Source organism: Anoplolepis gracilipes, chromosome 16 (assembly GCF_047496725.1).
Source record: "Anoplolepis gracilipes chromosome 16, ASM4749672v1, whole genome shotgun sequence".
NCBI lineage: Eukaryota > Metazoa > Arthropoda > Insecta > Hymenoptera > Formicidae > Anoplolepis > Anoplolepis gracilipes.
Genome location: NC_132985.1, coordinates 4,300,001 through 4,327,190, shown reverse-complemented (window position 1 = coordinate 4,327,190; position 27,190 = coordinate 4,300,001). Strand labels below are relative to the sequence as shown.

The 27,190-nt window shown below is 32.9% G+C and overlaps 2 protein-coding genes across 7 annotated transcripts in view; one reads left to right on the top strand and one right to left on the bottom strand.

Annotated features, from left to right (window-relative positions):
• Positions 1–22,026, top strand: Mf (myofilin). 5 transcript variants are annotated; one of them, XR_012048270.1, is made up of 8 exons: positions 1–155; positions 7,688–7,824; positions 8,247–8,403; positions 8,887–8,975; positions 15,703–15,846; positions 17,637–17,891; positions 20,164–20,278; positions 21,732–22,026. XR_012048270.1 is itself a non-coding variant. In XM_072908479.1 (8 exons), the coding sequence occupies exons 2-7, from the start codon at positions 7,725–7,727 to the stop codon at positions 19,679–19,681; spliced, it is 828 nt and encodes a 275-aa protein (XP_072764580.1). In that variant the 5' UTR covers positions 1–155; positions 7,688–7,724; the 3' UTR covers positions 19,682–19,691; positions 21,732–22,026. The 5 variants fall into 5 exon arrangements, 4 of the variants coding, with proteins under 4 accessions (XP_072764580.1, XP_072764581.1, XP_072764583.1 ...); XM_072908479.1 differs by lacking the exon at positions 20,164–20,278 and adding an exon at positions 19,599–19,691; XM_072908480.1 differs by lacking the exon at positions 21,732–22,026 and adding an exon at positions 19,599–19,691.
• Positions 22,027–22,481: 455 nt separating this feature from the next.
• Positions 22,482–27,190, bottom strand: part of LOC140674704 (serine/threonine-protein phosphatase PP1-beta catalytic subunit) — a 9,817-nt gene continuing 5,108 nt past the window's right edge. For both annotated transcript variants that reach the window (XM_072908475.1, XM_072908476.1), the window contains 4 exons: positions 26,121–26,608; positions 25,892–25,990; positions 25,573–25,812; positions 22,482–25,491 (listed from right to left, as the gene is read on the bottom strand). In XM_072908475.1, the coding sequence (XP_072764576.1) occupies positions 25,384–25,491; positions 25,573–25,812; positions 25,892–25,990; positions 26,121–26,608 (935 nt within the window). In that variant the 3' untranslated portion in view covers positions 22,482–25,383. The remainder of the gene's footprint in view (positions 25,492–25,572; positions 25,813–25,891; positions 25,991–26,120; positions 26,609–27,190) is intronic.

Here is a 27,190-nt window from a genome sequence, read left to right as displayed (position 1 = left end):
GTTGTGCCATAAATGTCGCGTGGCTTATCGTTGGTACCCGTCGCCAGATCGGCGCCACCGTGTATAGCAGCAGCGGTATACTAGTCCACACTTTTGGCGGCAGCCGTCCAGTCTAAGGTCCAATCCCCGAACCGAACGGTCGCCGAAATACTTAGGTAAAGGCCTGCATCTCTCTCTTTTTTTTTCTTTTTCTTTTTCTCTCCCTCTCTCTTTCTCTCTCGATCGAAATTACCGTTTGGAACTCGCGAAGGATCTCTTTCTTTTTTTCATGAGAGAGAGAGAGAGAGAGAGAGAGAGAGAGAGAAAAAGAATCGCGGGGAGAAGTTTAGCTGCAAACACGTAGGGGATGAAAACGGGGTAGCCAAAGGGCGACGTGAGCGCCATCGCGAGTGCGTCGAAGGGAGGATCGAGGGGATCGCGAGAATTTCCGACGTGCCTTAAAACGAGCGTATCTTCGATCTACTGTGATTGGCAGTGAAGAAAGAAACACCTAATTGAACGTGGTCCTCCTCTGCTGCGACGTATTTTTCATTTAGTAGGAACTTGCTCTTCTACTAACCAGAACGAGTGTTAACCATACGTTAACCAACGATTTAATACTCTTTTGTCTTTTATACCATGTCTTTGTGTGTGCGTGTGTATGTATATATAAAAGGAATGTGCAATTAATGATGTTACTAATATATATTCATGGATTGAAGATTAATCGATAATTTCAATTAGTATTCCTAATGTATGTAATAATACTGATGTATGATAAATAATATATGTAAACAAAAAAATTGTAGAGCATTAATTATGTAATTATCTGTCACAGTTTATTGCAAGAGATAATAAAAATAAATTGTATATTAATAATTATTAATTACAATCTTTGAAATTGAACATTTTAGTCTTAATCAATGAATAATTGTTAATAATTAATAATTATTATTTTTATCTATGTCAACTATACTTGCGTGTGCATTATTAGTAATCATGACCTCTTTCACATCTAACACGTATCTTTGCTTTGCGTGATCAAGTTACTATTTTCGTTGTTGTTTAAAATGACGTTTCTCTCTGACAGCTGATGTTTAAACTCAAATATGTTTAAAATACAGTTGCATATGTGAAAGTATGCAGGTGTCATTCAAGTAAGACGAGAAAAAAACATAAACTTGCCTAATTGAATAATATATATGTCATTTAATGTTCGCTGATTATCTGTAATAAAATTTCATTATATTTTAAAATTCTAAATAAAGTTTATTGCGATGTAAAAGATTATTCACTAGATTATTCCTCTCCGTTTGGGAAATATATTATTTTAATTTTATATATTTATTTTTCATACTTTTATAAATATATTATTTGAATTTTTTAAAAGGCTTTATATAAACAATTAAAAACACGCGAGTATAACTGACTGTTAGTAATTTGACGCATGTATTCAACGGTATTATTAATTTAATTAAGTAATTATTTTTTTATCGAGGTCTCAATAAAGTTCTGCAAGAATAAAATTTTACCCTCCTTATTAATAACGATAAAAATTAATTTAATATTGCTGATAGAATTGCGTGTTAATCATCAAAAAGTGTCAATAAATATAAACAAGCAATAAATATTGCAAGCAACAAATATACACAATTTTTTTCGGAGAAAGTAATGAGAAGAGAGGATTTACAAGGATTTACGAAAATTGTCCTAATAAATAATGTAATTTACTACAAAATTATTTCGAGCTCTCTTAAAAGGTTGAGATCCATCGCACGCGACGAATATACAATGAAGTGAATCTTGTTAATGTCGGAAATTTATCGACCCCGCTCTTCCCATCGTCGTAATCTCACCTCCGATGCATTCTAATTTCGTGGAAGCGACTTGGCAATGGCCGGCAATGCGTTCGTCTAGGTTTTCTTTTTATTACAGTACCAATTTGAGGCTCGCGCAGCATTTGAGCGCACTGTGCCTAACGATCGTCGAGCTTATGCCAATCGTTCACGGAATGGCGAATTGTTTATAATAATTGGCAAAGATTTTTGTTTAAAGCTTACGTAAGCTTACGCACGCGCGCGAGATCGTATATTTATACCGTTGACCGAGAATAGCCGGATCTGCGCGATTCGCCAAGACCGACGTCTGTTATAGCCGTTCCCTTTCTACTGGTTTATATATATATATATATATATATATTACACATTTTATATTTTTTTATATTATAATATATATATATATATATATATACTCAAAATAATTTGCCTATCAATTAAAAAGAAAACGTCGCGATTTAAATTTTACGTACTCATACACATTTTGTTTTTGTGTGGCTAAAAGAGTATGGGCGATATTAATTATTTTGATAAATAAATTTTAACAAAACAAACTCATTTACTTATTGAACAAACATTTTAGTGTTTGTAAAATACTGTTATAATCATCACCAATATATAAAAAAAAAAATAATTTAATAAATAATTTATTTATTCAGGAAAAAACAATAATTTCTAGTTTATTATTCCAGTCTATTATTTGCGTATCCTCATTCGTACTTGTGCGCATTTTTTTGATTGAAAATTTAAAATAAGGGCTTTACGAAATCTAGTTCTCGTAACTAAATGCGTTCCAGATTGATGGACTTGCTAATATTATGGAGTACGTCATCTCAAGTGCTAGCCAACGTCTCGTCGAGTTAAACGACAAGTCTGACCAAATTGGGACACTACTACTTTCTGTCCGCCTCGAGATCAAATTTAACATTATTGTAAACAATTATAACCGACCCTAAATCTAACAATAAGCCTGTCACAACAAATAAGGTGGAATCAAAATGGTCTCTAAATTTATTTGAATATCCTGACAAAACACGATATTAATATTTGCTTAAAATAAACTTTCTACTTTTATAAAATAATTTCTATTTTGCAAATTATTATAGTACTTTTATTATAATTTATTTCTTTAAAAAATGGATTATGTAATAATATAAATCATTTTGTTTTTACTTATGAAATCTATCTTTATTTCTAAAAGCGCATTTTAAAAAAAGTATGTATAAAAAATCTACTCTCTTTTCCTTTTACTTATTAAATTTAAAATTAAAATAAAATAAATTAAAATAAAGAACGTAATCAGAGAGTCTCTGTAAATTTTTTTTATATTTCTAAAAAATATTCTGCGCGATAATATGATAAAAATTACACCCAGTATTTATTAATTCAGATGCTATGTGAAATGACGTAATACAATAAAAGGATTTTCGACCACAAGCCACCTCGCGTGTATAACTCATGATCGTTAGTCTTGAAAGAAACGAGCGTAAACAGTGCGTGAAACCAAGGTCAGAAAGTAATGAAACGTGCGCGTGTGATAATCTCAATCCACGGTGTCGCCGCGTGTCCCTATTTTAAACGGTGCCGTCTGACGCGAGCGGACGCTTACTACTTTCCCGCGCGCTTCTCACGTTTCATCGCCGTAATCTTCTCGGTGCCGATCAAGTTTTTCGACATTAATATCGCGAAAGTTTTCCTTCGCGCGATTTCACGCGAACTTTTAGAGCGGACGAGCCACGCGATCCCTAGAATCTAAAGAAGCGAGCACTTTAACAAAACTCGCGTTCGACCGTTCCCGCTTGGCAAGTCTTCAACATCCCTTCCTAACACTGTCAGTCGCACTATCAATGTACAAAAGCATATGCTTTCGCATCGTGAATCTGCGATCCGGTTTCATTAAGCGCTTGTAATCAGATGGGAATATAAAAACAAAAAATTTTCTTTTTTTAACAACAGTTTCTAAATTATAATTATATAATTAATTCGCTTTATAGGCTTATTCTGGAATCAAAGTGGATTTTAATGGATATGTAATGTATCGTTATTTAATCCGGCCACATTATGTCAAGTTTGGCTGTCTTACGAGGCCGCGTGGCGCGGGTGCTGGGCGATTTTCAGCCAAGAATGCTAGGACGACAGGTGGAAGTGCCATAGCAGTCGTAAACCGTAATGCCGTTGCAACGCACATTCGGAGGAACATTAAAGCCCCGCACGTGTTAGCGAGAGAGTGCCAAATCTCCAGATTATTTAATTCCTCGCGTCACGCGTCTTTCATGGCGCGTGTAATGCAATGACGTAGCTGCAAACCATTCGCTTGCGTGAATTTCCGTCTTGCATACAATAAAATGTAATGCAATCGCAAAACGAGATAATAAAAAATATTTTAAATTTTATTTTTACATAATAACGTTTATATTATTGTTTTAATATTCCTGATAGTTGGTTTTTTTCTAATAAAAATTTCGTGTGCTATATTACATATTAATTCAAGTTATTCATATAATATTCATATACCACTTTAAAATAAATGTGTATGTAAATATTTATATGATTAAAAACTGATTTGTCCTCATTTATAAAATATAAAATTAAATATTAAAATATTAAAAATATATATTATATAATTTAAAAAATATGGAAGATAATTGTTTTGACATGATGTGAAATCTGATCTTGATTATTAATTATCGAATTAAAGAGTTTTCATAAAATTCCTGTGGTTTGTAAAATATAAAAAGTATAACTAGGCTCTCAATTAAAATATTTCAATGATTAATACTATTTTACTCCAACTTTTGAGTCATCGCGAATTATCGGCCGTGCAGGCGGCGGGACGTACTTCAGTTTTTGGATCTACGTCCCAGATGATTTGCTTGACCGTGCCATGTATATTTTTAGAAGCCATCTAGATTACCACACGCATCCGGATGGGGATGTAATCCACCCCTTCTACCACGCACGCCCACATCCTTCCCCTTCACTTTTCTTCCGGCGCTGCATCATCGGTCCAATTTGTATTACGCACGCGACAAAAATGCGATTCTTCGCTCCAATCTTCTCATCAATTTTTACTCGCTTTATATATTTAATTTATTTGTCATTACATGTAGTATCTTGTTTTTACAAAAATTTTCGATAAATCTCTCTCTAATCCGTACGTTTCAACGTAATGTCCCATAGAAATCCATGCAAATTGGTTAGCGTGTCAAGATGAACTCGCGATTCAACCCATTTCCACGGTTTTATTTCCATACGATTTTAAGGTCAAGATATTCTTGGACGCACATACTCGCAGAATCGTGATGCGATCTAGTGGAAATAGATCCAAGCGAATCAAGATTCCGAACACGTGCGGTTCTCCAGTTAATCTTTCATATATGTATATAATTAATCAATATATTATTAATGTATCTCACAAGATTTCAGATCGATGGAATGCTATTAAATCGAATTATGAAATAGAGAGACCCTTTAAATTTTTTTATATCTAGGTTTCTTCTAAAGAGAAAATATATAATTTTTCAGAGATTTAAAATATTTAAAAAATTGTTCTTTTCAATATATAAAACGCGTTCTGTTTAGGATGCGTATAATTCTTTTAATCCACAAAACGTGATGTCATAAAAGTATAAATTTGAGTTTATACGCGTCGGCCAAGATTTTACGTTAAAACTGTTATACAGGTTTTAGAAGGTCATTATCGTCGATGATACCATGAGCCCTCCAATGGGGATTTGCGAAAATCGGTCAAAGTCACACACGGAGCTATACTGTCTCCGAACACGAGGCACTTCTCTCTCGCGACGCTTCCACCTGTTACCAACTAAAAACGGACCGGGGCCCGGGCAGTCTAAATATAACGACCGCGAATCCGGGACTCTTGCGTCACGTCGCGTCGCGGCGCCTTCCTTTTCGTCGGCTCGAGATTGTGTGCAGACTCTGGAGAACAAATCGCAAAAAGAGTTCAGATACCCGGCTATTTTTCCCCTCGCGGTTTCTATAAATGTCCAAAGATCGAGTCAGAGTTTAGCGCCTTAAGTTTAACACAACTTAAACTTATTTTTTTCTAAGGAAAAACTTGAAAGAATCAATTTAAACTTAATTTTCATAATTTTAAAAGATTTATATTCTTAAAAAAATTATTTTGTTTTGATTGTTATTATTTTAAAAAGCTCTCAATATAAAATCAAATTGCTTCTTTTTCTTGCAATAAACATAGATATTAAAAATAATAATGCGTCTTGTAAAAAACTCAACGCAAATTTAAGATATCTGTGTTAAATAAAATGTGCTAATACTATATTGTACATACATTTGATATATACGTTTATATCGTATACATATTGATACGCCTTTAATACAAAAATAAACTGGATGTATCTTTTAAAGATCAACGCGAAGCAATCTTATTTTCTCTTCATTTTCACGACCTTCAGTCTTCCCGCTCAGAATGAAACGGGAATATCTACGAAAATGCTCGAGCGATCCAGGGCGACTATGAAGTATGCGTGACGCTAAAATTAGCGGCATCCGTTGCGTCAACAAAAAGAAAAACGTCGCTCCCGTTTTATGCTACAGACTATGATTGCAAGAGACGCTATGAACTAATTCTGTTTTTGCACGCGATCGAAAACGGGACACCATTATGTGACAATAATTTTCGAATTATAAATCGGACTTAAAAATACCGTTAATCCTATTTAAAAAAAAAAAAAAAAAAAAAAAAAAACGATAGAGCATTACAATAACTTTAAAAAAAATGTTAGAATATTTTATGTTTATGTAAAAAACGAAAGTTTAGATTTAAATTTTCACTAAATCTCTTTAGTTTTTATATTTCCATTTAATCTCATTAAACATGTAATTATTCGCAAAAAAAATACTAAGAATGACAGTTTTTTTGAAGTCAGAAAATTATCAAACTAGATATATAAAATACGTCAAGATTGGTTATATCGCGCATAAATAAAGAAAACGACTGCGTCATGATAATAGATTGCGGAAATGGCGCATAGTTTACCGTAGCAAGGTTAAAAAAGCACAGCCACACCTACGTAGATCGTTAAATTTAAGGTGGCTTGTGCAATCGCCTCAAACCATTGGAATTTTGTATATAATATATTGCAAGATTGTCTAAAAGTTCTACTTTCAGTTGGATTTGCAAAGTAAATTCATAAATTAATTCATTCTTATCTTGTTCAAAACAAATAAAAGAGTCAAAGAACTCTTCTGACAGAGGACTTTCTTTTGCATGGTTTTTTTCATTTCTTAATATATTCTTCTGTATGTCTAATCGTATTTTTTTATTCCCTCAACTCGTAAATCACTAATTAAAATGCCGTACACATACGTAAAAGATTGTAGAAAATTTTAGTGTTGATATAAATTCTTAAACAAAAATCTATATTTACATGTTCACATTTTATCTTGAAAGTTTTTTAAATTAATTTTTCGTAACAAAAATTTAATTAAACTACATTTTTCAATATTTTCAATATTACCATAATTAAAAACTCAAATTAAAATAAAAAAGCTGTTTAAATAACTTTAAATAAAAATAGTTAAAGCGTTATTTACATTTTATTAATAGATTACATCCAAATTGCAAAAAGAATCTATGATATAAAAAGCCTGATAATTTTAGATAATTTAAGATACATTACATGTTTTTTAACTTTGCCTTTTGACAATCTTCTCCTATGTGTATGGCAATTTTTCATGCGAAGAAGAGCAGTTTCTACGAAGCGTCAAGAGATTAAAAACTCAATAAACTCATTTCTGTCATTACGATTTATAAATCTGACAGGTGAAGAAAAAATATGACATACTTATTTGACTGTCTGTTTATTTCTTTTTTTTCTTTTATGCTACAGCGAACGAGCGTGGTTAGCAGTTCAGTAGAGTGGCAAAATGGACGCGCGATTCAAAAGCAATCTCGATATGATCGGGCGCAATGAGCCCATCACAAGGAAGGCGAAATTTTGGCAGAGTTATGTACGGGCCCTGAAAGGTAAGACGTGCACATTATTTGTGATATTATCTTTGAATTTTCAACATTTGTACATCCTGCATTTGTGTTAATTGCATAGAATAATCCTTGTAAAATAAACTGTCTAAATATTTCCACACTGATAAGCTAAAGTTCTTTTAAAGCATATCTTTTTTTTGGAAAATGTATGTATAAATTTATAACCGTAATTTCCATGAATACTTAATTTTAAAGAAAAATTCATCTTTTTTAAATAAAAAGCTTCAAAAATACACGAATACATTTTTTATTTTTGTCGGACAATTTTAAAATGCACATATACTTTTCAGAAACTGATATTTTATTATATTATAAAACTCTGTACTTTGTTCAATTTATAAGTAATGTCAGAGAGAGAAAGAGAGAGTCTTAGTATTTTTTAATGACAAATAAAATGAAAACAGGCACTGACGACATCAGAGCTCCCGAGCACACTCACAGGCCCCGCAGCATTTTCCGCTCGGATTTTCCTGAGCTGCAATCCGCCTCGTGGCCGTTTGGAAAATCAATCTTCGAAAACCCGATTCACGCAGCCGACCGTATTAATGTTCCCGGATACAGGTGTGTATGCCTATTTTCCCCCCTTTTTCATTTATCGTCATTAGATATAATCGCGTATATAAAATAGTCCACGAATTAAAAAAAAAGCATGTACAAATAAAAAGTTATAGAGCAGAATAAGATATCAGAGAAAGAACCGTACGTATTTTTTAAACAATCATGTTGTATAATAAATGTATTTTTGACATATCTCTGATATATCGGTTCTCTTGGCAGAGATTCAAAAAATACAAAGATCTAAATATAAATTTGGGTCGGTTTACTTGATAAAATTTCACTCTTACTTTTTAGTTATAATATTCCTTATGTCGTAGCAAAATACTTCATTCATGTATATAATTCCTAAAATATTTTAAAAATCTTCAAACATATTTGTTAAATATTAAAAATTTGTAAATCAGGCTATTCATGATATGCCATATTTTTAGCTATTGTACGAAATATAATTTTAACATGATTATATCTTTTTTCTCTCTTTGTCAGGTATCTACCCGTGCATCGTGAGATCTACGGTTATTCGCCGAGGCAGCTGTATCCCCATCAGTACAAACCCGTAGAACGCTTCACCCCCGGTACGTACTAAAGAACTGTGAACGAAAGAAAAGAGAGTAAACGGCGTCTTAGAGAAAGCAATCGAAAGCCCGAAACGAAACGAAAACTCTTATAATACCTCGATATCGAACGAGAGCGAGAGAGGGAGTGTGAGAGAGTGCGAGAGGAAGTGAGAAAAAATGGGAAAGAAGGACTACGCGACAAATAAAAAAAAATAGAGAATGAACGGAATAGACGAGAGTATAACCGGGTGACGGGAGTAAAAGAAAAGCATGAACGCGCAGAATGGATCACAGAAATCACCAAACCGTATATCGTACCGAAATATGTTAACTACAGATAACTACACGTGTTCTCGTGGACCTTCCTAGATTAAGTTCTCGATGTATAATAACAACCCGGTGCTTTTGGCTTCTGGCCGGTGTTCTTAAAGAAAAGAGACAAACGAACAATCGTCATTCTTGAGAGAAAGACAGTGTCGCATCTTACGCATGTGCACGCACGCGACCTTCCGGGCCTTTCTCAGAAGCCAGAAACGCCTTTCCGGAGAGGTACCGTACACCACATATTTGCCCTCCACCTTGCCTGCACACTTAACCGAAGAGACAAACAGAAAGAGACAACCGTAAAAAAAAAAAAAGGACTTGTCAAACCTCCTCACCCCCGTCCCCTTCGTCCGCGGCCCCGATTTTACACTATACACCAAGTGCCGCTCCCCTGACGTGTAAAATGCGTATGCACTTCTTGAACGTACGTGTCAAACGGTTCGTTTGTTTAGTTTCATTGTAAATCACAATAATAATAATCAAAATAATCATGTCTATATATACCTTCATACGTCACATACCATGTGTAATACTAATTACTTTACGCATCTCTTTGTATCTATAAGTTATTAGACTTATATACATACTATATCGTTATATATATATATATATATATATATATATATATATATATATATATATATATATGAGAACACATGCATATCTATACGTACGTATAAATATATGTACAATATGTTTCAATATCTCTGAAGACTTTTTTGTCTCGCGATGTTCCACTTAAAGTCATATATCCCTGTTTTTAATTCCTAATTGATTATTGATCGAGACTGGACTCAAAATCGACGCGTTGACAAGACATTTTGTAGATTTATGAAAATCTAATCCGTCATATAATTAAAAGAGTTTGTAACCATTTTAACGAAACATTTAATTGGATATTCCTTCTCTTTACATGTATCAAAATTATAGCGCGATTTTGATATGTAATAATAATTATGACAAATATTACAAAACCGCCTCAAGTTCGTCTACGCGCTGAATTAACATTACTTCGTTATCACTTTAATATCCTAATTTGATAAATTTTAAATCACAACTCGTAAATATATATAATCTACCTTCACGTTAAAAATAAAAAGCATTAAAAAATATCAATTTTAAAGATAAAGAATTTTCATTATTAATTATGATCAGAAATAAATTTAAAATATATATATTTCCATTATAATATATAAAGTTTTCTCATTTCTAATGATCTGATTAACCATTTAATCTCAATAAGTTACAAGTGATTCGACCATTATTAATATCATCTCTATCGTTAAATCGAGGCATCACGGATCATCGTTCACCGTCGTTCCGTCATTCATGGATCACACGTGGATAACACGTGTCGTGCCCGAGATGTCGTCCTGTGATCTCGTCTCTAGAGAGAAAGCATTTCCTAGCTCGCCGTATACGTCCAGTAACGGTTCAAAGTCATCGAAATGGGGTATCATTGCCGATTCGTTCAACTATACGCGATTCCGCATGCCGTTGAGCAGAGGTTTTTGATTTCTGATTTTCAGGCGCTAGACCCAACAAGTGGCTAATACTGAATCGCATCATCGATTTGAGCGACCTTAGACGCCAACAGATCTCCCGAAAGTGGGAGACCAAAGAGCGAATCGTGCTCACCTCCCGAGCACGACATCATTGCTTACGAAAGACGATCAACTAATATCGACTAATGCATCCTCCTTCAATTTAATCTCGCTTTTAGAATATATACCCTCATACTTATTATAATATATTATACTTTACATACACATAGGCTCTTTTATCCGTAGGTGTAGCAAGTGAGTGATCGCTTAGTGTTTGAAGTAGATTCGCATATCACATTTTTGCAATCGCTATCGTAATGCTTTCTTTTAAAATACAACGCCACGATTTTTTCGACAATTTTTTGTACGATTTTATAATTAAACTTGAATTATTAAATATCAAACTACCGAACAGATTAATTATTGTAACATAGAATGTAGAAAAAGAAATTAACGCGAATGTTTAACAGGAATGTTTGAGTAATTTTATCTTCTTTCATTATTATAAATGTATTTTTGCATATTTTTTATCATTGATTATTTATATTTTATTTACATGATAATTTGGATATTGAGAGTTTAATATTTAAATTAAATATATATTATATTACATAATATCAAATTAAATATTAATAAATACATATTAAATTACATATTTCAAAAAACACATATAGAATAACATAATTTTGTATAGAAGATTTTGTGCATATAACAATAAAGTTACACACACACACACACACCGGTTTACACCTATACAACACATCGTAATTTATTACTTACGGAATGTTACCCGCTTATTAATACAAACACGATACATTTCGCAATCCTGAATAAAATCAACACATCTTTCTTCAATCATCGAGAAAATCCCACGAATCTCGTGAAAAGAAAAAACTTTACAAGAGCATTTTGATACCAGTCAATGCGATCGAGAATTGAAATCGAAAATTCGATTTATGAGAGCACGGCAATGCTACTATCTTTATATTAAATTAAAATGTTTAGAAACAAGATCTAATAAGATGCATCATGAATTAACTTTTTGTTAAACATTTTTTTTACCATAAGTATGTTTCACATAATATATTTTTCATCTTTTCCAGGCTGATAAAATGTATGAAATAATAATACATCATATAATATAATGTGCGAAATTTAGAAAAATAAATTTATTTTAATATTGTCTGGAATATATTTAATATTTTATTATTAATGACCATCGAAAAAAATATACCTGTGTTTATAATAAAAGCAGCTAATTTTAAGTATAATAAAAATATATATACTATATAATATTTCTTTTTTGTTTTAAAATTTTGTTTGAAAATAGAGCTATGGAATACAGGTCGAGGAAGTCATAAAAAAATATTTGTTTTTAAACTTTCGCGTTCTATTTTGCAATTTTTGATACGAGACAATCACAGGGACATAATGCGGGCACATACTATTTAGAAATCCTTAACTCTTGCAGCTGAGGTGGAGGTCACAGCTTGAGAAAAGTCAATGAGCCGAAAGAGAGATATAAAAAAAGCGACTCGAAAGGGATAGAACAATGGAAAGACTGGTTTTTTCGGTCGTCATAGACGCTACTTTAGACCACGATTATACACACAAGCGCATAACAAATTAGTAAATAATTATGAAAACAAAAGGGATCTGCATGTATTGGCATAGAATGTATGATGTGACCGTATGATAGCTCTACTGGAAGGAAATCAGACATGTATGGACTATGCGTACGTGAACAAAGCTGGCGAAAAAGAATCATGCGGAAGAAAAAATTCTCCTTTTCGAAAATTTTAAAAGAAAAATAATAAATTGAAATAGAACACGGCCGCCAAAACTTGAAAAAGCTGGAAATTTTCTCTCGACGCTTGCGCGTTCTAATTCGTGCTTCCGATTTTTCAGACACTACAATGTCGCCTGTCTTCTCAAACAACTTTTTTTTTTGTTAATACAAATATATATTTATGCCATATATATCGTGCAAATGAAGTAAAAAATAATGCAAATATATATACACAAAAATACATTTACAATTGTAATGCAATTCACAAAACACAAAAATTCTCTTTGTAAATATATACATACATATGTCTATAATAAATTATAAACAATCTCTTCTTTTACAACTCAATGAAATAAAATTATAAATATACGAGAGATTCAAGGCGATGCCGAGAAAAATCGAAAGTCCTTTTTAATACACGCTCTAATCGGCAATAATACATGCACGCGTAATATTTACTAACAATGGACAAATTAACGTGCAATTAATTACAACCAGATCCAAAAATTTCTATCTTTTTCAGGATATGGCATGTATTTTTTTGGTTAATTTGAATCCCTCCCTCCCCAAAAACCCGTTTCTAGCTTTTAAGCGATCCGCCTTTAAATGTAATTCTTTCGATTGGAACTGCATAATAATTAACGATTGCTAATTTATGATGATTACACGGACGTACACGGATCGCCGCAACGTACATACAGGATTGCCGTAATTATTGTATATAGTTTACATCAGATTACGCATTGGATTTTATGCAACTTATTCACGTTTAAGAGATGCTTAAACGGTGTGATAAATTAATCGTGCGATTTATGATAAAAAGCAGAAAAATAGTAATTAATATAAAATGTCACTAATTTGAAATTTAGGAAAATTATGCAATCGTAATTGCAAATAATTGAATAAAAAATATCAATAGATCAAATACAGTTATTTTAGCGAGGAAAGATTACACAAATATTATTAAATAATCAACACAAATATTTAATTTAAATGAAGAATTAAAAAATTAAAAAATCCATACGCAATTTCAAAGCTAATATTTAGTGACAACGAGGTAGAGTATAAAGTACATACAATGAAATCGGTTGAGCTTTATAAAATTGATAATTTGTGATAGTGCCGAGCTTTCACTAGTTTCAAAAATAGGGTACAATCAGGGTAAAATCAGGTACATGAGTCGCATTTTAGTAGGGCAGATCATTATCTCTCTAATTTTTTTTTTTTCGTTACAAATTTTGATAACCGAGCCGTTTTTTTGACAACACGAACCGCCGCAGCTTTTTTCATCACCGACTTTTTGAAGCAGCTTTTTTCCATCAGGTTAGTATGCTTTTTTCACTTTACGTAACGTCATGTTTTTTTTTTTGTGACAGCTCTGATTTTTCTTTTATTTTTTACACACATGCTCGTGTGTAGCGCCAGTTTATGCCAGCTTTCGTCTAGAAATTTGTTATGATAGAAAGAAAAATATTTGATAATTTTAGTAAACGCGCACGGCTTACAAAGAATATAAAACACAGGGACAGAACCCTAGTACTTTTTAACTTCCTGTACTTGCCATGAACAAACTGAATTGTAACTTTAAGCGAGAGTTTGAAATTAGCTCGTCTAGTTGATGTACTGCAACTCAAAGTTTCGACGAACCTCCCTAATTATATTTTAAAGAGCCGTCATTCGCTAATTAAACGCGGAAATAACAAGAATCGTACACTCGTATAACTTGCATAATTTTTACCAAACTCTTATAAATTAAATAATATATTTGTAATATTTGTAAAGCATATATTTATAACTTGTCAAATAGTTTCCCGATTTGTTTAAAAAAATATATTAATAAAGCATGCTGTTTTGTGCATGATCTATATGTGCTTCGTATAAAGCGATTATTATTACGAAAGCAAATACTGCTAAAAAGTAATTAAGAACAAAACTGCTTTCGCGCTGAAATACTAAAAGAAAGAGAAAATGGAGCGCAAAGCAAAGATCAATTCGGCAAATTTGGGCCATAAAAAACATTCAATCAATTCGACGTGTTATTAAGAACTGATGTAAAAGTTACTTACCAGAAAGATTGATTGCAAATTAGTAATTGAATAATTATAAAAGACTATTAATAAATTATACTTATTAAATTAAGACTATATTAAATTTTTTATCGAGTATCGGAAAGTGTTACGCAAATATTGATTTTCTTTTTAATTAAAAAAAAGAAGAAAACAATATATAAATGTTTTTAAGCCAAAGATATCTTCTAATTAAATCGCGTTTTTTATTTTTAATGTATTTTACTTTTAACATATTTTTTATTTTTAATATAGTTTGTTGAGCGCAAAAAGGAACTACATAAAGTAAAAAAATATTTTATTATATATATTACACTATAAATACAGTAATTAATAAATAATATAATTGAGTAAAACATATAAAAAAGTTAAAGCAATTATAATATATTTGCTCAATTTTCGATTGGCTTTAATTTATTTTAATAAATTCATAAAATTAATTCAAGCATTATTCCTTTGTGCGCTTGTCATTCCTATTAAGAAATGTAACGACGAGAAGGCCGAGATATACTTTTCGTTATGTCCACTCATCGACCAATATATTAATTCGTCAAATTTAATACTCGCATTCTAAAAGCCAAAATCATACGAGCATTCACGGATTCTCGACGTTATAATAGTCGATCAATTTATATTTATTTATTTATTTATTCCTATTCTTGACGAAACGTAGCGAATGCATCAATTTATAAATATAGAATTCAAGCTCAATTTAAAAGTTAATAAACAAAGAGAAATTAAATTTGATTTTTTCCATATTTATAGTAATTTTATACAATACAATTATTTAGATAATTATACATATAAAATTATTCAGAGATTTTTTGTATGTTTTTCATATACATACAAGATTATTTAAGTAAAGTAAATTATTTAAACTATTCAAAAGTATATTTTATTTAAAAAGAGTATTTAAATCTATTGGAAAAAGTGTTCGCAACACGTTCGTCAAGAAAAATGGGCAAAGTAAATCGACCAATTTCTGCTTTTATTTCTACTAACGATAAAATTACACGATACAGCGAAACCATTCGATGCTGAGAAAGCTTGGAACGATCATCTGAACCGGTTGGCGGACATCGACAAGCTCTATCCAAGCAAATCTCCGCTTTTGGCTCGTCATTTAAGCCCACCACTCAGTGTGAAACGATTGTTCGACATTCACGGTGAGTAAAAAAAAGCATATACAATATTCATTGCCTGATGCAAATTCAAACATAACTTTATCCGCTCATTTATGCATTATATATGTTATATATCGTTCTTTAAAGATATTATAATTTTATTAAGGTATCGCAATAAATAATAAATGACGTAATTAAATATAAATAATAAATTAATAATAATACATAAATAATAAATAATTAATTAAAATATAAATATAAATAATAAATTACTCACAAGCTCCGTCGTGTCTGCCTAGCGTCCTCTTTCTCTTTCCCTCCTTCGGTGCAGCTGATCCGCGTTCCCTCGCTTTTCCGCGACAACAAGGTTAGTTACGACGGACGCGTTAATCATTGAAATATTACGGTTCCGCGACATTCTTTATCGCACTTTCGATTTATAATAACGCGTCGCGCACTTTATTATACTACGAGGGCAAAATAATGCGAAAGAAATACTTCTTTAATCGAAACTTTGGTCCTCTCGCATCCCACCACGTCTCGCGTCCAGTGGTCCTCCGCACTAAATGAGTGCCGGATGACCGAGGGAGTTTTGAAAATTGCATTTTCAAAGCCAGCTTCATGTTATACTTGTCACTCCTCTTCGCGCATTATTTAAATTTTATGAATAATAGTTAATATGTGTTCGCGTTTTATAAGACAATTATTGGTTTTCTTATTAACGTAAGTGAATTAAATATGAGATATGATATAAATTAAAAATATCCGTGATAATGAATAAATTTTACCTGTTCGCGATAGAATAAATTGCGTTTTATATGCATTTTAATAAATTATGAATTTACATGGTTGATAATGACAAATATTAAAATACACAGTATATTAAAAAGGTCCAACGTTTATACGATTCGTCTCGTACCTGCTTCTTTTAAATTGAATCAGTGAAAATGTCTCACTTATTAAAGCAGACACAAGATTTATACATATAAATCTTAGACATAGAATTATATACATATTATATTTTTTAAATACATATTTATATTTTTTTATTCTTAATATAAGCCTATAAAAAATGAATAAAGCTTTTTTATTAAATTTAGATATTTTTTAAAGTATATTGCTATAAACTCATCTTTATATATATATAATAAGATGAGATGATTTTAAAATTACTACTAATTTAAATAGCCACTGACACTAACCATTACTACTGATTCTTTTAACTGATTGTGAGATTTCATTAATTTGCAATGATTATTTAGATTATCATTATTTACTGATTTTCAATATAATAATACAAACTAATTCAATTTAATAGAGTTCGGCATTCCAATAATGACCAAAAAATTCGAATATATGAATTCAATCAAATGAATGATATTTAATTAAATAATATTAACAATTTTATTCTAATATCGTGATACGATACGATTAAAAATTAAATTGTTTTAATAATTAAGATGGATTGTAGAAAATATACAATTTGAAATTATAAACATTTTTTATTAATTTTCACTATAACTCTCGCACATAACGCATTTAAATATCATCCATTAAAACGAATCTTATAAATGAAGAAATTACCTCATTCTAGCAGCTTCAGCATCTCGTAAAGATAGCATCTGCTAAACAATCGCTGCTAATAATATTTCGTTCTAGCTCATACAAGAGAGGTCTCAAGGGCAATTTACAGCTGCCTGTGTAAACGGCCTTATATAACATAGTATTTATTTATAAATAATATACACCCCTACCTTGCCTCTCGGTAGCTCTCGACGATCATCTGCAAACCAGTTCTCGATCGATCCGAATTAAAATCGTCTCGCGCGCAGGTAATCTCGTGGACGACGACTACTTACTGCCGCGTCCGTCTGTCCTGCTGCGCAAGAAGCCGTTCTTCGAGCTCCTGGAACCGTCACCGATGGCGCCCGTCACTGCATTCACCCGGGACCCATGGTGGTACCCGAGTTACGCGCCCTATATTCCGAGCTATGCTCAGTATCGCACACCGTTCTATCTGAGGGACAGCTACCTCAGTCCAATTAAACGTAATTTCTTGTGGAGCCGACATCCCATCAGGCCCTTCGGTATGTGTATGCACCATGGCCTTCCGGCCCATTCTTCTTTTCCACGACGAGCAGAGATCGATGCCAACGCACAATGTTGTTGAGATTACTAAACAGATAATAGATTGATACTAATGTAGTGGCAAATCTTAATGTGACAGTTTCATCTCAAACGTGAAAATTTATGTTCTCTGTAATAAGCGATTACGAAAATTTATGTGACGTTTGGTGGCATTGGTCGCTGAAGACTGACTATAGATATTATTAAGAGATATATTGACTTATTGGAAAACGTCCTAAATCTTGCAATTTCAAATTAAATATTAAAAAAATTAATGCAGACAATATTTTTAAATATCTAAACAAATTATGTTTTTATAAAAAAAAATTTGTTAATGAAATCTGTAGTCAGTAATTATATTTGCGATTATTATTATTTTTTAATTAGATATTCGTAATCGCAAATTTAAATCTAGACTACTATTGAAAGATTAAAAAAAATTATATTAGAAGCACTGCATAAATGTGCAAAAAATTTAGAAATAATTCATACTGTACAAGATGCAAATGAGAGAGCCATTTCTATAATTTTATAAATCTTTGAAACTTACAAAATTTCAGAAATTTTGAGTATTTTCTATAAAGAATAGATAAAAAATTATGAGATATAGTAGTCTAGAGTAACATGTATTTTTTTACACGCACTTAACATACATTATTTAAATACAGGTTGAGTCTTACGAAAGCTGAGAGATTTTTCACATGAGAAATATTTTTCATTTCCGTTCATTTTCAAAACATGTGTGAGTTTTTGGAAGTTATACAGCCGTCTACCTTTTTACCAATAGACTAGACCAGTGGTGGTACGCGGATTTTGGTAATTTTTTATCCCTGTCAACGTCCCATGAAATATTCAGGAATATGTCTCTACTGGCGAAAAATTTTTACTTGATCAGATTAAAAGAATCCATCACAAATTTTCTTCCAAAAGTTAAAACATGACATATAATCAAATTTAAGATTTATAAAAATTAAAGAAAAATTATTATGCGACAGTTGCATCGCATGATTGATATATTTAAAGGTTGATATTTAAAGATTCGAAAATATTAGGTTGGCTGATTCGAACGCTAATTAAGTGATAAACATCATTGCCAGTTGCGACGTCAAAAACGGGTTGGAATATCCTATTCGCTTGTCACCTCGATCGAAAATATAAATTGTCGCGGACGTACAGAGATATTTGGCACCTCGGTGTTGTTGTTGCTAATTTTGACGCAGCATGCCTCAGCTTCGCCGAGCTGCGAAATTGAGAGAACACCTGGTGCCAAGCTGGCGAAATCGACATTTTGGGTCAGCTTAACTTTTTGAGCACGTTCCACATTTTTTAACAAATTACGGAAATGCTATTCACGTTGCTGTCTCAGTGGGCAAACAGTTGCTTTTTGTTTTATACTGAAAGAATACATACACAAGCATTACACAATTCTCTTACAGACTGAATAACACACATCAAAAAAAGATATCTAAAAGGCGTTTTAACGTTACCAGATATCTTTCAGATTCTCTTAGACGCCTTTTCGATTTCTATAACTATTTAAGATTTCACCAAAGAACACGTGATGTCAATTTACGACAGATTCTATCAACTTGAAATTGAAAGTACTCGATGCAGATTTAATATAATGAGATCGATGCTACAGCAAACAAATGTCTATCATTTTTCAGGAGAGTTATACTACTATTATTCGCAGCCAGTTCCACGATTTCACTTTACCAGCCCGTGGTATAATAAACGTACCACGCATTAAGCGAAAAAAAGTGAGCGATAAGAGATTAAAGTGGCCGAAGTGTTCAGTCCCTCGCACCCCATTTACTCGTTTAATAAGTCAAACCGATCAGTAATCACACAATCAGTCGGCAAGGATAGCCGTGGTGGCGCATCACGATTCATTCCGAGAAAAGAGAACCGATCCTTCGTTTGCGCCATATTAAAGCTATATTATACTCGCCATTAACATGCAAGTAGATATTATAACAGATGAGTGATCATACAACGTGTATATATACATCGTAATCGACTTATTATGTCCACGACAGCTGTTTGAGTGAGAGAGACTCCGGGTCTCTTAACCCTTAGGCTACCACGTGTATCCTCGGTGTTCCAAAAATATAATTTACAACATCGATATTCTTATCAGGAGATCCGTTTCTCTCTTCCCTCGATGTACTCCGATCATACGTACTCGTGTATTAACTTGGTTGTTTTTGTTTCTTTAAATGTTTTTCCCAGACTGCATTATCGCTACAAGAATGTTCCTTAATCCTTGCGGTAATTATTAATTACCGAGCCGTTACTCTCCGTTCTCCACCAAGAAGCCGCTGACACAATCTCCCTCGAACACGCGGTACGTGCCCGACGATATTTGTCTGTCCCCGTCGTGGAATAATTGTTTGCAACAGTGATTAAAAAACATTCCATTCTGCAAACTACGATTGCTGCTTGATACACATTCGCCATTTACTGGTTAACACTAGAAGGATTAAAGTTTATTCATTAAGACATACATTTTACAAATGGTAGCACAAGTTTTACAAATAGTTGGAAATTTTATCTTTTCCTTGTAAAATTTAAAGTCTACATGCTATGAATAAAGATGAAAGACAGAGAGATATTTTACTTTATTAATATATCTATAATGTTTTACTAACATTTAAAAATGTAATTATCTTAAAATTATGTAAAATAAAAAGGTAAAAATTTTTCATACCTTCTAGCGTTAAAGTCAGCATATCGCGATTATTAGCAAACCTGATAGTATATTCATCTCAAATATATTCATTGCTTAGACATCAATGTTTAGACGCGAGCCGTTTTTCAAGGCTGTCCTCGAAGACAGAAGTGACAGTCCAGCCAGAAGCGTCGTAGCCAAAGGGTTTTGTTAACGAAACATCATCCTAATTTTTCATGTAATCGTCATCTCTCGATGACCTGTAAACGACATTTGCAAGTCTGTAGTATTTTACGAATATATCCTCATCATCTTCTTACTTGTTCCTTCTTCATTTTTCCGTCGACTAATCTGTACAGTCAACATCATATTTTAGATTCCAGTGAGAAACACTTGAATATATCACGAATACCCCCGGACGAGTGTGCTGGGGGGAGAAAACCTCGTTCACGGTGTAATATTTCTATTCAATGTGCTAATAAGTCAGCTAATAGCAATATATTTATAGTTGCGTAGAGCATGGTTTACATCTTATATTTCGTCAACTATAGCTTAAATTTAAAGTCGTATCTAACGAGATTGACATTAATGCCCCATATAACATATCATATTTATGTTCGTTATCGATATCTTGTATACCAAAACAAATGATTAACCAATATTATAAATCGAAACATTACACCGTATAAAACGAGGACGCGTAAAGACTTATGAGTTTTCTAATATTTAACTATATATAGTTATAGTAGTATGATAGTTTCGTCATTTTTTGTTGAATTATGTTTAAAAGGTTCCTATAGGAGGACGTAAGTTTCATAAGTGTGAAAATTAGATTAATTGTAAATGTGAAAGATTTAAATGTCAAATTTTTCATTTCTAAAAATATCGTACAGTAGTCTCTTCATGTTTATACTTCCTCCAGCAGGAATCTCGAAGTCAAGCTCTTATGGAAAAGTAATCAAGAATTTTTCAGCTTATCTCGATTTCATATTGAGCGCGATTTATCAAGTTTTATCATGTCTCAAATATTTTATTTCTCTCTCTCTCTCTGTCTGATTTGAAATATTTTTCCATAAGAGCGTGAAAAATTACCGCTTCGTGTTTAATCAACACGTCTCTCTTTTTGCAGCTCACGTCTACTGATGACTGTCCAGCGCCATACGAGAGAAAGCGTGAAATAAAAAAAAAGACGAAAAAAAATTATATGCTCGAAGTATTCAAAAGTCAAACCAAAAAAAAGGAAGAGAAACTTGCATCACATCCCGAAAAAATTTTGGCGTCTCTATATCACGGTACACATACCGTTTCCACGGAGTTTTATTTATTAACAATTCCCGCTATATGATTTATTGTACTGTTCATCCGTGATCTGTCTACGAAATAAAATAAACACTGCCAAAATTTTATTATACGGCATCAATTCATTTAACTTCGTTTCATTCCTAATTTTAATTATAACATCCTTATGATTTTAATTTTGACAAACTTTATGCTCCATAGTTTGATTTTAAAAAACAAAATTCTTTATTAATTTGAAGAACATAAAAATATAACAATAAAAATACAAAATAACGCAATCAAAATAAGTGACTTAATGTATTATAAATTATTGAGATGTAGAAAATCTTGCGCAATTATTTTCAAATTAATAACATAAAATTTAAACATGTGCGAATGAAAAAATCAATAAAGTTTTTATCAAATTTTACATTTTGACACTAAAAAATTAATATTCTTTTAAGAATTAAAAAAAAAAAAATATTATACATTCTTGATATGATTAAAGATATTCTCGTTACGCAATAGATTCATACATTACTCGTGCATACCTTCTTTTCGAAGAGTCGAAAGAGAATTGCAGAATAAACTGGAAGAAAGGTTTGTACAACAATATGCATGTTTATTATCTGAAAGTTTTATATCTCTAGGATGCCATTACATGGCGCGTTCCGTCGTCAGCAATTCGAACGATGTAACAACCCTCGTGATAGTCGCAAACTCCTCTCACGAGAGAGTGTGGCTCTCTCTTTCTCTTCTTTCTTTTTATTTATTTAATTTAAAGCATCGTCGAATCACGCAATCAGCCAACTCTTTACAAATATAATATCTGTATATAATATATGAATCTCGGACAAAACGCATATCGAGAGGGATCACAACCGCTCCTTTGACAATAATTAATCTCCCTTTCTATCTTTTTTTTTTTGTGGGGAGGAATGCAGGAGGAAAGAGGTGGCAAGGACATGATGGTTTCGTCGTCGGCGCGTTCCAGAACAAATTTGCATCGCGACTTTTCTCTCTCTCTCTCTCTCTCTCTCTCTCTCTCTCTCTCTCTCTCTCTTTCTCTCTTTCTCACACGTTGAACAATAAACTATTATTTTTGTCTCGATCGCTATCAATATATCCGATAACGCTAAATAACAATCAAATAATGAGTAACGATATGAGTGCCAATCGTAGCGTCAACGGAAAGGCTCATTACGTTTGATTGATCTTTCAGATCGGGGTAAGCTCTCGGTTTTCATATATGATCATTTCGTATTTCCAAATCGTCCTTCTCGATCGTAACAGTTCGCACAACAGGATCTCTTATGTCAGTCTATATTTGGGTTGTCGACAAACGCGCTTTATCGATGCTTTGTCATTAATTTTGACAACAAATTCATTCGTCATATTTGTATTCACGAGTATTTTTGTGTGCTCTGATAACAAATATTAAATATTAAATCTCTAGAAGACACAATTGCGCACATTACTACGAAAGATATCCCCGATATGGATAGAACCTCGCACATCTGTTTGATCGATCGCTGCTTCCGCTGTATAGTATTGCAATATTTCCTTCCTCGAAAAATGTTGCGTGCACGTACAATTTATAATATTCCTCTGTACATATTGCGGTACAATTTGTCATATTCGGTGATCCTTGTCAAAACACACGTTTTTTCAGGTATTTTTTTGTCGCACAAACAATTGCAAGCGATAATACAACGCCGACTGTAGAAGGAGAGTACAGCGCAGAATTAATATTAACATGCTAATTATTAGCAGTTTGCTAAACAATAACTTGCGGCGATATCTGCAACGACGAATCTAGAGTTATGTGAACAATCGAAAACATGTAAACAACGAAAAAGGACGGTATGCCATTTACATAAATGTATATATCATAAATGTTTAAATAAATGCACCAAATTGACTAATTGTAAATGCGAGTAATCGTACATTTCTGTTAAAAAATTTAATGAACCTAACACGTGAATATATCCTACGTCTAAATAACTATAGCATATAGATATATCTCGTGTCAACGGAAAATTTCAATTCGTCGAAACAGAAAGTAATAATCCGTCTAAAACATCATCACTATTGAAACTGTTTGCGCGATCCAAGTAATCACTTTAAAGATATGCGACAAATTTTCCAGAATCTGATAACAAATATACATTCGCTTTTCTCATAAGCGCGAAAAGTTCGCGACTGTGAGATTCTGTCACTGAACACTTTTTTTTTTGTATATATAACGCGTCGCGTTCTTGTTTCTCTTTTATTCGCGATCCCCCTTCTATTATCTCTCGAATAAAGGTGTAATCATCAGAGAGAGCGTAGAGAAGCGTTGTTTGAAAAATACTGGCTCTCTGTATGTAAGTTGTTTGAACAATCTAATTCATCTACGACATATTTCTGGAACGTACAGTCATTACCACGCTTGGAATACTGCACATAATGATATAATTAAATTTATTAATGAGTAATGCGTGTGGTTTAAAAGAGAAAGGATAAATGGTCAAAAAAATATATATATGTATATGTATATATATATATCTATCTATATACACGCGCGCATCTCTTATGAAGTGATGATTTAAATATTAGCTGCGCTAAGCAGCAGGATTAAAATAATATTAAAAAAAATAAAAATAATATTAATAATAATATAATATAATAATAACAGCGAGTCTCATAATTACACTCAACATCAACAGTGGAAGCAATAAATACAAATGAGAATGATAAAATGCTTTTTAAAGAGCGCTACCTTTACAAAGAATCACTCTGTTTATGGAAGATATCACCGAATAATGTAATTGCCGCGAAAATTTGAGAGCGACCCTTCGTCAAATACGATGATAATGAAAACTTTGTTGCGGATAATTTATGTAATTAACTCTGATTTCGTTTTAAGAAAAAGAATTTTACATACTTTTATTTTATGTTTTTATCAAATTAGATTAGTTTTATATCTCAACATTTTTTTCTTTCACCGAAATATATGAGAACCAAAGACAAAATCAGATCTAATTATATCTGAGGCAAGGTGCTCAGTGTCTTGACAGGCGTAAAGTACTAACAACTTTTCGTAAGCTCATGTGTCCATGTGTGAATCAATTAAGATATCTTTGCCCCATAAATCATCGTATTTAAATCGTATTCACCCCGGGGTGCATCATACATGTATACATGTTGGTAATGTCGCGTGCTAAATATAACATCTAAATCATCGGCGAATTATTGCGCGAACTTAAATACATCGAGTAATGTCCTACATTTCACTTCCTTCCGCTCTCTCTCTTTCTTTCCTTTCACTTCTTTTTTTTCTAGCTTTTTTTCTCTTTTTCTCTCTTAACCCGATAATCGTGGGAAATAGATTCATACTAATGCACATAAGTGGTCGGCTAGAGTGATTAAGTAAGCTTTGACAAGCATAAAGCAGATTTACCTAGCATGATAGCCTCCATTAAGGATAATCGCGTTTGTTGTGTAGGATCGGTAGAAGGCTGTCATTTCTTTTTTGCTGGATTCCTTTGAGGTGTAGATGGTCTACCGGTTTGACCTGTGTTCATTCCTCCATATTGGTATTTTGCTTTCTTCTCTGAAGGTTTCAAGATCTGTCAAACAATGAAAGATATAATACGATGAGTCTAAAGTTATACTAACGACAGAAAGATTGACCAAGGAAATATATATACCTGAAAACTACACATTAACGTTTCGTCGACGCTCATCATTCCACCAGCATTATCGAATTCACCACAATAGTTGGGTGCGGAAAATAGCGTGACGAGTTGTCGCTTAGCAAAGAATTCGTAACCGTCTTCGACCACCTGATGCGCTCTGCATATGAGATCCATGTCGTGACGATTCAGGAACTTTGACACGACATCTGGACCGAACGTAAACGAGACACCTCTGTCATTTTCGCCCCAACCCTAAAACAACAAGCCATTATATAATAATCGTTCCAAAATTAATTTAATAATCTCTTTTATAATATCCTTTGCATGTCACCTGAACATCTTTATCAGGATCGGACCATAAGAGATCACAGAGGAGACCGGTATCAGGTACATCAGTCGGACGCATAATTCTTCTGATTTGTTCCATTCCCTGAAACAGCAAAAAAAAATATATATATGTATATACACACACACACACCTTTAGTGCCCATATCTCTAATTATAATCTTTGTTTACAAATAAATAGACTTGTTAATTGTTTGTTGACTTAATTAAATCACCTGTAGATCAGGACTGAGTCCGCCATGGCAGCAGAAGATTTTCTCGTCGATGATCGCAGCGATTGGCAAGCAGTTGAAACAATCCGTGAAAGTCTTCCAGAGCTTGATGTTGTACCGCCGCTTGCATTCGTCGTAAAAGCCATATATCCTGTTTATGCTCGCGCACTCGTGATTGCCGCGCAGCAGGAAGAAGTTCTCCGGGTACTTGATCTTGTACGCCAACAGCAAACATATCGTCTCCAGAGACTGCTTCCCTCGGTCAACGTAGTCGCCCAGAAACAAGTAGTTCGCCTCGGGCGGAAAACCGCCGTATTCGAACAGCCGCAAAAGATCGGTGTACTGACCGTGTATGTCGCCGCAAATCTTAAGCGGTGCTTCCAGCTCCAGCAGGATGGGCTGCTGCAGGAAAATCTCCCGGGACTTGAGACAGAGGCCGCGCACCTCGGCCTCCGTCATGATGACCGTCTTGCCCGGTCGACATCCTCTGACTGTGTGCCCAGAAATGTTGATTGGTTAATCGCGTCAAATTCTATATGCGAGATACCAAGACGACCACTCTTCATTAGTGCGGTGTGTATCGTAAACTTGATATAGATATATATGCGGGTACTTGATATAATATTAAAAAAATAAATAAATAAATAAAAAATGCAAATATACACAGCGATACGATTTTCCGGCTAATTTCAATCTTCTCTTGAACGCCTTTATGTCAAGATAGAAATCTATCTTTAACGTATAAGAACAGGCAGTCTATCTCCGGAAAAAAATCGATAATGTCATTGTTAGACGTATAATTAGTATCGCTACTTAAACCGCATTACTTATACCGTTATGCGCGTATTACTCCTTCTGGAATTACTCGAGCATGATACGCCAATAATATCGTTATCTTCCGTCAATTTCCTTCATACGTTTCTATTGAGTTCTATGCATTATATCTCTCCTAATTGCAGCGCTATTACATACGCTTATGCAATTCCTTGGTTCGCATATGGCCAGAAGATAATAGTAGAAAAAAAAAAGAGGAAAAAAATACGACCAAGACTATTGATCTGTCACTCTTATTG

Coding starts and splice junctions, on each gene's coding strand:
- Mf (XM_072908479.1), top strand. CDS start 7,725: ATGGACGCGCGATTCAAAAGCAATCTCGATATGATCGGGCGCAATGAG. Junction 7,825..8,246: donor TTATGTACGGGCCCTGAAAG/GTAAGACGTGCA, acceptor AAATGAAAACAG/GCACTGACGACATCAGAGCT. Junction 17,892..19,598: donor ACATCCCATCAGGCCCTTCG/GTATGTGTATGC, acceptor ATCATTTTTCAG/GAGAGTTATACTACTATTAT.